Here is an 11,427-nt window from a genome sequence, read left to right as displayed (position 1 = left end):
GCACCCGCGGGGGTCAAGCCCCACCACCGCCACGCCCGACGCTGCCACAGCCGGCGGAGCCCGCCTTCCCGCCCGCCCCGGCCACTCCCTTCCCGCCGCCCCAGCCGGCGGCCAATGGGGGGGGGTCGTCACGGCGGCCGTCGCGGCGGCCGCAAGTAGGGGGGCGCAGGCGCTCAGGGAGGAGCACCCCGCCCACCGCAGCAAGCTTATCAGCCGGCCCCGTGGTACGCCGGCCAGAACCCATGGACCAGCGTTGTGCACGCCTACTCCATGCCGGTTCCTAGGGCCCCTGCCCCGGGCATTCTCGGCGCCCGCCCACTGTCACACAAAGCGTTCTACGCCGCGCCGCAGCCCTATGCGGCGCCCTACGCAGCGCCCTACGCGGCACCCTACGGCCAGCAGCCGCAGCCAGGTGGGCTGCCGCTGCTGCCCCTGACGACCGCGCCACAGGCTCTCCCGCCGGTGCCGTGGGACCCGGCCCTTCTGGCGGCTCTTCATACCGCTCCTTCGCCGTCCAGCTACACCGGCGGCGGCGACTGGTACATGGACACCGAAGCCACCGCTCACATGGCGGCTTATCCCGGTAACCTTCACACCTCCTATCCTGTCCATACTTCCAACCGCATCACCGTCGGTGACGGCTCCTCTCTTCCTACCACCAATATAGGCATGCATGTTTTCCGTCTAACTCCACTCCCATATCCATGTCTAATGTCTTAGTTTCTCCTGAACTTATTAAAAATCTTGTTTCTGTTTGTTCTCTTACATGTGAAAATCCTGTTACCGTTGAATTTGACGAATGTGGTTTTTCTGTTAAGGACGCTCGCACGCGGATAGTGCTCCACCGATGTGACAGCCCCGACGAGCTCTACCCGATTCACTCCGCTACCTCCACCACTTCCGCCGCCCCTGTCGCTCTCGCCACCGGAGTGGATCTTTGGCACGCTGGCTTGGGTCATCCTAATTCTGCCACCCTTCGCCATATACTTAGGAGTTTTTCTTTCACGTGTAATAAGAACGAGGATCACTCATGTCATGCATGTTGCCTCGGCAAACATGCTCGTCTCCCGTTTAGGGCTTCTTCTCATGTTGCATCGTACCCGTTTGAGTTAATTCATAGTGATGTTTGGACCTCTCCTGTTGCCAGTAATACGGACTTTCTTTATTATCTTGTCATACTTGATGATTTCTTGCATTATGTGTGGACCTTCCCGTTGCGCCGCAAGTCGGATTTTATATCCACTCTCGCCGCCTTCTACTCCTATGTTCTCACGTAGTTTGGTCGTCCCATTCTTGCGTTGCAGACAGACAACGAGAAAGAGTTCGACAACCTCGCTGTTCGTACTCTCCTTACCACACATGGCACGACTTTTCGTCTCACTTGCCCGTACACCTCGCAGCAGAACGGTCGTGCTGAGCGTATCCTTTGCACTCTCAATGACTGCGTTCGGACTCTTCTCTTTCTTGTCAATGTGCCTCCGCGCTTTTGGCCAGACGCTCTCGCCACCGCTTCCCTCCTTATCAACATCCGTCCATGTCGCACTCGCGGGAACTTTGCACCTCATCACCTTCTCTTCGGTTCACCACCCTCTTATGATGAGCTTCGCATCTTCGGCTGCCTTTGCTACCCTAGCATCGCCGCTACTGCGCCTCATAAGCTTGCACCCCGCTCAGTCGCCTGCATCTTTCTCGGCTACCCACCTAACACTAAGGGCTACCGCTGCTATGATCCTGTCTCCCATCGTGTTTTCACCTCCCGACACGTTTACTTTGATGAGATGGTGTTTCCCTTTCAGCAGCAGGTACCCCTCGTCGCCTCGTCACCGCCGGCCACTGGCGGCCCTTCGGTGACTTCGTCAGGTGGACGGCCCCGTTCGGCCCGTGGACCGCCTCCGGGCTTTGGTGGTCCTCGCGCCCTCATGCCGGCGCCTGCACCCTCGGCCTCCTCGGCCGAACCTGACGGCGGGATCAGGCGGTGCTGGCTCGGCTGCCCCTTCGGCTGCCTCGACGCCGGCTGCCTCGTTGACCCCGACGCCGGCCACCTCGCCGGCCCTGACGCTGGCCTCCTCGCCGGCCCCGACACTGGCCGCCTCGCCGGCTCCGACGCCGGCCGCCTCGCCGGCCCCCTCGCCGGCCGCCTCGCCGGTGGCTGCGATGGCGCCGGCTGGCCCCGTTACACGGGCTCGTACCGGTGTTCATCGTCCGAGCCTCCGGTACTCGAGCGATGAGTATGTCCTCGCCGCCTCCACCGCGGAGCCGTCTCCTCTTCCCGTGTCCGCTCGTGCAGCCCTGCGTGATCCTCACTGGCTTGCGGCAATGCAGGAAGAGTTCGATGCTCTCCAGCGGAACCGTACCTGGACACTGGTTCCCAGGCCTCTTCGCGCCAACGTCATCACCGGCAAGTGGATCTTTCGCCATAAGACCCGCTCGGATGGTACTCTTCAGCACTACAAGACTCGCTGGGTGGTTCGTGGTTTCCGCCAGCGCGCTGGAGTGGACTTCACTAAGACGTTTGCCCTGTGTCCCGAGGCTGGCCCATTCATCAGACGGATGTCTCCAACGCCTTTCTCCACGGCCATCTTGAGGAGCAGGTGTATTGTGAGCAACCCACCAGTTTTGTCGACGCCTCACTTCCTGGCCATGTGTGTCTGCTGTCCCGCTCTCTCTACGGGCTCAAGCAGGCACCCCGCGCCTGGTACCAGCGGATCGCCGGGTTTCTTCGGACACTGGGCTTCAGCATCATTCGCTCGGACGCCTCACTGTTTGTCTATCGCCACGGTGATACGAGTGCATATTTGCTCCTTTAGGTCGATGACATCATCCTGACGGCCTCCTCCGCAGCTCTTCTTCAGCAGATTACTCTCCGGATGCGTGACGAGTTTGCCATCAAGGACTTGGGTGCTCTACATTATTTCCTTGGCATTGAGGTCGTTCGGCGCCCGGACAGTTTCTTTCTTCATCAGCAGAAGTATGCACACGAGCTTCTTGAGCGTGCCGGCATGCTCAACTGTCACCCTGTTGCTACTCCTGTTGACACGAAGGCCAAGGTTTCTGCTCTTGAGGGCTCGCCAACGTCGGATGCTCCTTTCTACCTGTCTATCGTCGGGGCTCTTCAGTATTTGACTCTCACCATACCAGATCTTCAGTATGCTGTTCAGCAGGTGTGTCTCCACATGCACGCCCCTCGCGACTCCCATTGGACTCTCATGAAGCGGATCCTTCGTTACATCCGCGGCACGATGACCCTCGGGCTGACACTCACGGCGTCCACTTCTTTGGAGATGATGGCCTACTCTGATGCGGACTGGGCTGGCTGCCCAGATACTCGTCGGTCCACCTCTGGCTACTGCGTCTACCTCGGTCCTTCACTCGTCTCGTGGTCGTCCAAGCGACAACCCACGGTTTCGCGCTCCAGCGTGGAAGCTGAGTACCGAGCTGTGGCCAACGCTGTTGCTGAGTGCACCTGGCTACCACAGTTACTTCAGGAGCTGCATCACGACGTCTCCCAGGCTACGGTTGTCTACTGCGACAACGTTTCTGCGGTGTACCTCTCCGCCAACCCTGTTCATCATCGCCGGACTAAACACATTGAGCTGGACATTCATTTTGTGCGCGAGCAGGTGGCTCTTGGACGCATTCGGATTCTCCATGTGCCGACTGCACAACAGTTCGCCGATGTGATGACGAAGGGACTGCCGACTTCTACCTTCGAGGAGTTTCGTTCCAGTCTTTGCGTCACTAGTGCCGCTTCGACTGCGGGGGGGTGTGAGTATATTGTGTACGTATATATTTGTGTGTAGGGCCCACCTCCTGTTTTCTTTGGAGGTTGTGGCCCACCTCTGTACTTATATATACGTGCCTGGTGCACCGATCAATACATTGCGATTGCACAACCCACATCTTGTCCTTCTACAACAGCGAACACTAGGCAAAAAATTGAGCTATGAAAATGATTTTTCATGCTTGCGACAATATAATTTGTCATCCCAAGCGTCAAATTTGCCATGCTTAAAAATACGACGTCATATTTGTAGTGAAATCCTTTTGCTTTGCACTAGCACATTTGGAATGGTCCCTCGCTCCAATATCGGGTAGGGCGAGGTCAATCGCGCAAAACCTCCCCCACCCCGGCAGACTCTGTCCCGTCTCCGGCGCTCCTCAGCTTTCACACACACGGAGAAGGAAGGAAGCAGAAAGGAAGGAGAGAAACAAGGAAACGGAAAACAAGTCCTCGGCCAAAGTTGTTACGCGGACCCGAATTCAAACCCCTTTTATACGTTGCCGCTAGCCGACCGACCGACCTCTCCTCCTCCAGCTCCACAAATTCCTTCCTTCCTTGCCTCCGGCGCCTGCCATACCCACCCATCACTTCCTATCTTCCTCTATGCCCAAGGAAAGTATGGCTGGCGCCTCCTTTAAACCCTTTCTGACTGATTGATCCCGTATAAAATACTTGCCTTCCTCCGTGCGCGTTGCTGCCATGGAAAGGGGCGACATCACAAGCAGAGGCGGCCTTGTCTGAGACAGAGACGGAGAGACACCGAGAGAGAGGGGTTTGGATCGGGCGACGGATGGGAGAGGGAGGCCACGTCTCGCGAGGAGGACATTAATGGCGAGAGAGACCCAAGGCAGGTGTTAGTTTGGAGCAAGTGCTGCCGTCTCTGTTAGTCTCTCGGCTTCCACGAGTTCTCGGTGTGGCGAGAAGACGAGCAGGAGGATATGCTTGCAAGGGAGGCCGCGTCTGGAAGATAAGTTTCCGATTGGGGTAAGTATATATACGATATGATTATCTTCATTCTGTTCTCCGCGTTGATTTTCCCTTGGATTCCAGTGAGTTCTTCTCTTGTTCTTGAGTTCTTGGGCGGTGAGTCGAATTTCTTCTCTGATAGTACTACTATTTTGTATTTCTTACCTGAAGTGAGAGTTACTCTGTTCTTTCCTGGGTCAGTTTCGTGTGAAAATTCAAGAGGGGTTTACATAGCATAGGATTACTATACGATCAGGAGTCGCAACACGATCGACGATGAAGAGTTCCTTTTGTAAAAACTGAATTAATACTTGTGATCCTCCTTTTGCTTTGCATGTTTTTGGCTTCTCTGAAGAAATTTAAGGACGCCGGTGCATTTCTTGCACAATGCACTTTTCTCTCACTAGTTTTTTTTCTCACTTTCACCAGGTAATTGAGTAAGTATAAAATTTAATCAGCACAGTGATTGGCATCGTAAATTCGTAATCACACACCGTGATGATTTTTTTGATTTGCAATATTCGCATGTAAATTGCCATATCTCCGACACCAGGATCCATCGTTATCTAGAAGAACGGTGCAGTAATAGTATAGTACTCAAATTAATGGCATGTCCAAAAGCCTGCACGATTTCGTCTGAATCAGAAACCGGTAATTAAAGCTGGCCAACAACAGGCAAACCCAAGGCGTTGAAAATATGGCGAGGAAATCAGTTTTCTCCAGAAATTAGGCAAAGGCAAGAAACTGACACGCACAGGCTGAAGATGAGATATCTGTGCTGCACATTCTCGTGACTAGACCAGAAATTAGGCCGAGGAGGAAGAAGAAGCTGACATGCCTAGCCGGACTAGAAGCCTGACATGACATGGAAAGCACTCACTCACTGACAGGTTGATCTGCGGATTGTCACAGCACATGCAGAAATCTAGTCGGGTTCTATCTTCTTCGGATCCATTGCTTTTGGTCTCTTCTTCTGATAGAATGCCTTTTGGTTTCTTCTTCTTCTACCTTCGCACGTCCGGGTGGAGATTGGAGGGTAACGCTTGGAGCTTTTCTCATGGCAGCTTGCTGACATGGAACCGAGGAGGCTTGGGCGGTTAGTGTTTCTGCTCTGCTGCTGTGCGGCCGTCACATGCAGTCTGCACGCGGGAGCTCAGGCACAAACCACTCTACGACAACAATCCGAAGGCTCACCCCACAATGGAGCAGGTGAGTGAATAATCCTCATCTACCACTTTAACCAAAAACTACGACAATTCGCGGAAACGTGACAGAAAACTACCACTTTACGATTTTGTCTCGAAAACTACCACTTTTTTTATTAATCCGTGACAAAAAACTACCAAGTGTGAAAACTGCTCGCTTTGCCTGGGTTAAACGCAAATCTGACTGCCCGACCCCACACATAAACGGGCTAAAAATGCAATCGGGTCCCTAGTTTTTCTTCAAAAAAGCAATCGGGTCCTCCGCCTCCTCCTCCTCATCGCCGGCCTCCTTCCCCAGCCGCTTAAGTCGCTGTGATCTTGTGACCGTACACAGGGCGCGGGCTCACGACGAGGTTGCGGCCACTGCTCTGCTTGCGCCATTTCCAGGAGTCGGCCGGCGTGCTGGGCAGCGGGGGCACGGCGGGGCGGCGGCACAGCCCGAACGGCCACCCCTCGCAGTGCTGGAAGCCCTCCCACGTCGCCGGCGGGCCCATGTCCGTCAACGACGCCACGGTCGCCGCCCGGCTCGTGCTGCGCGTGAAGAAGCTCTTCACCGAGAAGAACGCCTCGCTCTCGGCGTCGCCGTTGTCGCTGCCCGCCTCCGCCTCTTCCTTCTGCTCCCCTTCCACCACGACGAACTGCTCAGGGCTCGAGACCTTCTCCAGAACGCTTCTCGGATCGAGCGGGGTGAACGACCAGATGAAGGCGCTCGACAGAGTCGGAGAGCCCGCGCTGCACCGCGACTCCTTCTTCAGCTGCCGCCTCCTCATCTCGTTGAGTATCACCTGCAGCATCAACGCAAGACATCTTACTCTCCTGTTACTCATGACCTCAATCTCAAGTGAACTCAGCATGAACATGACTATAGCATGCTCTGCTGTTACCTGTTTGGTGTCGAGCGCGTCCTCGTCGTCTGTGTCATCGTCGGAGCTCCACCCGGCGCCGGGGATCCTGAGGCAGGGGACATGGCAGTGCGCGTAGGTCTCCCGGATGAGGCAGGAGAGAGACTTGCAGTGGTTAGTGGCCGGGAGCTTGGGGTGGTTTGCGGCTGGGGAAGAAGGAGGCCGGCGATGAGGAGGAGAAGGAGGCGGAGGACCCGATTGCTTTTTTGAAGAAAAACTAGGGACCCGATTGCATTTTTAGCCCGTTTATGTGTGGGGTCGGGCAGTCAGATTTGCGTTTAACCCAGGCAAAGCGAGCAGTTTTCACACTTGGTAGTTTTTTGTCACGGATTAATAAAAAAGTGGTAGTTTTCGGGACAAAATCATAAAGTGGTAGTTTTCTGTCACGTTTCCGCGAATTGTCGTAGTTTTTGGTTAAATACTCACCACCTCATGAAAAAGCTTCAAAATGTTTTTACCACCTTCCCAGTAACATGCAAATTAAGTGTGCCTCTGATGTGTTAAAAAAAAAGAAGAAGTTTGCCTGTGAGGTAATTGATCGTGTTGCCTGTGTTGATCAGTGGGTAGGGTATTGTCGGAGACGGCGAATCGATCGCATAGCGACCTTTCGAGAAGAACGAGAAGAATCGATCCTCTTGATGGCTTGAGGAAGTATGAGGGAGGGTTCAATATCACAAACAAGCATTACTGGAGTGTAAGTTTTCTTCTTCTCTATCTGAATACAATCTGAAGAGGCATACACACTGCTTTCTGTAATCAGATAGACTGACTTGCGGACAAAAGAACTACCACTTTCTTAATAACAGAAATGACTGCTTTTGCAGTATCATGTTCATTCATTTTTGCAGTAACATTGATGTAGCTAACATTGATGTAGCTTATGTTAGATGGAGTTGACTGAACAAAGTGAGAGGGGGAAACCATATGCATCCATCGAGGATTAAAACTGATTGTCCTTGTGTTTATTTTTCAGTCGACCGTATTTACAGGTAGATCTGGATACATCATTGGTGCATTATGGCTTATTGGTGGTGTCATTTTTGCCGGCTTCCTTCTTGCCTCAAAGATTTTCTTCACCAAAAGTAACGAAAGAGAAAGAGACGGTGTCATCGATGATTTTCTTGACAGATGCCATCTTGTGTCTGTCATGCTTATCATTCTTCTTGCAGTTTTTGCCATGTAAGTTTCAGCTCAGCGGTACTTCTATCAAATTCTCACATGATATGCAACCATTGTAAACCCAAAAATCTAAGTAGAAATGTTGCGACTCATCTGCTGCCACGCTTTATTTGCAGAGTTGCATCGGCGATCGCGCTTCAGGGCGCTGTACTATTTCATTCTAGAGCAGAGTCCATCAAAGATATCGTCGGGAGAACAACGCTTGAAGCGACTGCGACGATTTATAACATTACAGGAGCCATTGAGAGGATGCAGAACACGTCGGGGCTATACAACATTAGTAGCCAATCCTTTGATCATCTGAACTCCACGGTAAAGGCACTGAACTCTGAAGCCGTGGAAATTCAGGCGAAGGCCGAAAAGAACATGCGCTTGGTCAGCAAAGGCATCAACACATTGTAAGAACTTTTTTACATGATAAGCATGATAGATACTGCTACATTAGTAGTTCTCGAATCTTATGAAACCTGAAAATCATCATGGGAAATAATACAGCTGATAATTTTCAGAGAACTTGTCATCATTTTAACCGTGACGCTGAATCTTGTCTTGGTCCTTGTCTTGCTAGGTAAGTGATCATGGTGAAATGTTTCTCAGCGGGCATAAATTCTCTTACATATTACCTGAAAATAAAATTAACACATTGCTTTTTTATGGTAGTGGGAAGACCTCTGAGGCTACAGAAGTTGTACCATATGTGAGTAAATATCATTTACTTCAGACATCCACCACAATAAGCTGAATAATTTTAGTTCATATTCTGATGAAAGTTATCTGTTTGCAACAGGTGCATAGCCTTGTGCTGGGTACTGACAGTCCTCTTCTGGATGTACTTCGGGCTGTACTACTTCCTCGACAAGTTCGCCGGCGACACATGCGCGGCCTTGGAGGAGTACCAGCTGAACCCCAAGAACAGCACGCTGGGCGCCATCATACCCTGCAGCGAGAAGATGTCCGGCAGCGTCATCCTGCACGATGTTGGTGCAGGCATACACGACATCATAGACCAGGTAACATTTTGGAACTCTGAAGCTGCGTTCAGAAGCAGAGCAGACAGAGTTAGCATGATGCATCCAGATTGTTTCTGAATCAATCTTGGTTTCGACAGGTGAATTCGAACATTTACACCATCAAGTCGGAGTACCCCGTGAAGCAGCTGGGCTATATCTGCAACCCGTTCGCCGGGCCGCCGGGGTACCGGTACCGGCCGGAGAACTGCGCTTCCGGCGCCGCCACCATTGGTGACATCCCTCAGGTAAACAAACAAGCTCCGTCGCAACATCCAGGAACCAAAGCATCTGAAGAGGAAATATAATCTTGACGGCATGGCACTGATTGTTCTCGCGCTGTTGTTGTGAAGATCCTGCGGAGGCTGACGTGCTCGGAGTTGGGCGGTGGCGCCAACTGCGCGCCGGCCGACCTCTCGTCGGCGATCGACTACGACAAGGTGCAGACGTACACGAGCTCCATCCAGAACGTGCTGGACATCTTCCCGGGCACGGAGCGGCTGGTGAGCTGCGAGCTGGTGAAGGCCGGCTTCGCGGACATCGTGGGCAACCAGTGCGCGCCGCTGCGGCGCGGCGCGCGGGCGACGTGGGCCGCGCTCGCCGCCCTGTCGACGGCCATGGCACTGCTCGTGCTCGCCTCGGCGGCGTGCGGCGGCGTCGGAGGGTCGCGCCACGCCGGCGACGACCGCCACTCGGTGAGGCACCTCACGTCGTCGTCCAACTCGGAGGTATCGGAGACCGAGTTCACCGAGATGCACGCCAAGAAAGTGCGAGTTAAGATCGCTGGGCCGTGAGAGGCAGATCAAATTCTTTTTGCTGTGCTCTTTGCTATTTGCAGGTGATAGTTTGGGAGAGAGTATACAGCCGGCGGGAGAGACTGATCCCGGAGAGATCATCCATCGCCGGCGCGCCATTGACGTGAAATGTTTGGTTTCTTTTCGTGCGTGGTCTGGAGAATCCAGCCGTACACATATGCAGTCTTGGTATAGGAGAGGAAAAGGAGAAATTGGTGTAATCCTGTATATGACCGGCAAAAAAAACACTGTTTGTATATAGAATTTTTAATCATAGCCTGATTTATTATCTTACAAGAGACTTTTTCTTTTCACGAATACGCAAAGCTTGGCGTATCTTTCATTGATAGAATAAAAGAGAATGACTACGACAGAGGGTACATGACATGAACGCCAAAGGGCATAATCATGGAACCCGGAGCAGAGAGACAAGGGATGTTCAACCCGAGTAAGAGCATCTCCAACAGCCGTGCAAAGCGCCGCGCGCAAAAAACCCATTTGCCGCGCGCGCTTTGGCATGTTTAGCGCGGCCGCCAGCGCTGGCTCCAGCAGCCGCGCTATAATGCAGCGCGCGCACGCCGCTCCAATAGCGCACAAAAATACAGCGCGCACGACTCGCCGGGCATTAACATATATGATATTTTGGACATAAAATGAGTTTGAAACATTCATCAAAATGCAATGAACACGTGAAATTTGACACAAACAAGTTGATGATGAATAAAAGTTCATGCCCACAAGTTCAAAATCATGCCCACAAGTTCATCCAACCAAGTTCAAATGCAAACTAAAGTTCAAGACAGGACACATCAATCTTCATCTTCCTCGTCTTCGTCCTCATCTTCCGAAGACGACTCTTCCGCCTCCGAAGATGAATCTTCCTCCCTCTCCTCATCACGCACCGCATCACGTGAAGCTCCGACGGTGTTGGCAAGATTTTCAACGGCATCTCCATGGGAATGTGTGTGAGAAGGCACATCGAAAGACATTCCACCCATGGCGGCCGGAGGTGCACCCATGCCTCCCATGAGAGAAGCAAAACTCATGCCTCCCATGGCGGCCATAGCGTCGGAGGGTGCTCCAAAGCCACCCATGCCTCCCATGGCGGCCGGAGGTGCACCCATGCCTCCCATGGCGGCCGGAGGTGCACCCATGCCTCCCATGGCTCCGAAGCCACCCATGCCTCCCATGGCGCCAAGGCCACCGCCACCCATGGCGCCGAGGCCACCGCCACCCATGGCGCCGAGGCCACCGCCACCCATTGCACGAACCATGGCTCTTTTTTGGATCAAGACTTCTTGTTGGGCAAGATTGACATACTCCTTTTGCGCCGCATTGAGGTTAGATGTGTCCAAGAAGAACAAGTGCTTCTCCCATTCCAACGACTTAGCTCGCTCCTCATTGCTCACTTTCCTCTCCTCCAAAGCCACCATCCTCTCCTCGGCCGCCACCCTTCTCTCCTCGGCCGCCAACCTCCTCTCCTCGGCCACGACATCTTGGTTCCTTGCCATTTTCCTCACCTCAGTGGCTTCGACCCTTGCCTTCACAATAGCTTCCATAGCATTTTTGAACTCATCATCTCCTTTCCTCTTC

General features: G+C 53.2%; 2 protein-coding genes across 4 annotated transcripts; one reads left to right on the top strand and one right to left on the bottom strand.

Annotated features, from left to right (window-relative positions):
- Positions 1–4,193: 4,193 nt before the first annotated feature.
- Positions 4,194–10,131, top strand: LOC119295166. Of its 3 annotated transcripts, XM_037573520.1 has the most exons (12): positions 4,826–4,864; positions 5,423–5,710; positions 5,812–5,956; positions 7,415–7,548; positions 7,828–8,033; positions 8,150–8,431; positions 8,543–8,601; positions 8,694–8,730; positions 8,821–9,043; positions 9,142–9,288; positions 9,394–9,768; positions 9,879–10,131. In XM_037573520.1, the coding sequence occupies exons 2-12, from the start codon at positions 5,663–5,665 to the stop codon at positions 9,960–9,962; spliced, it is 1,740 nt and encodes a 579-aa protein (XP_037429417.1). In that variant the 5' UTR covers positions 4,826–4,864; positions 5,423–5,662; the 3' UTR covers positions 9,963–10,131. The 3 variants fall into 3 exon arrangements, with proteins under 3 accessions (XP_037429418.1, XP_037429419.1, XP_037429417.1); XM_037573521.1 differs by lacking the exons at positions 4,826–4,864; positions 5,423–5,710 and adding an exon at positions 4,194–4,765; XM_037573522.1 differs by lacking the exon at positions 5,423–5,710 and having other exon boundaries at positions 4,776–4,864.
- On the bottom strand, positions 6,016–7,082 carry LOC119293125 (the record flags this gene model as incomplete). Its single annotated transcript, XM_037571685.1, has 2 exons — positions 6,016–6,737; positions 6,837–7,082. Coding segments are annotated over 2 exons (729 nt in total), but the record flags the coding sequence as incomplete, so codon positions are not given.
- Positions 10,132–11,427: the final 1,296 nt, after the last annotated feature.

The sequence above is a fragment of the Triticum dicoccoides genome, chromosome 4B (genome assembly GCF_002162155.2).
Source record: "Triticum dicoccoides isolate Atlit2015 ecotype Zavitan chromosome 4B, WEW_v2.0, whole genome shotgun sequence".
Taxonomy (NCBI): Eukaryota; Viridiplantae; Streptophyta; class Magnoliopsida; order Poales; family Poaceae; genus Triticum; species Triticum dicoccoides.
Note: the sequence above shows the minus strand (reverse complement) of the source record. Positions and strands in the feature narration are given on the sequence as shown.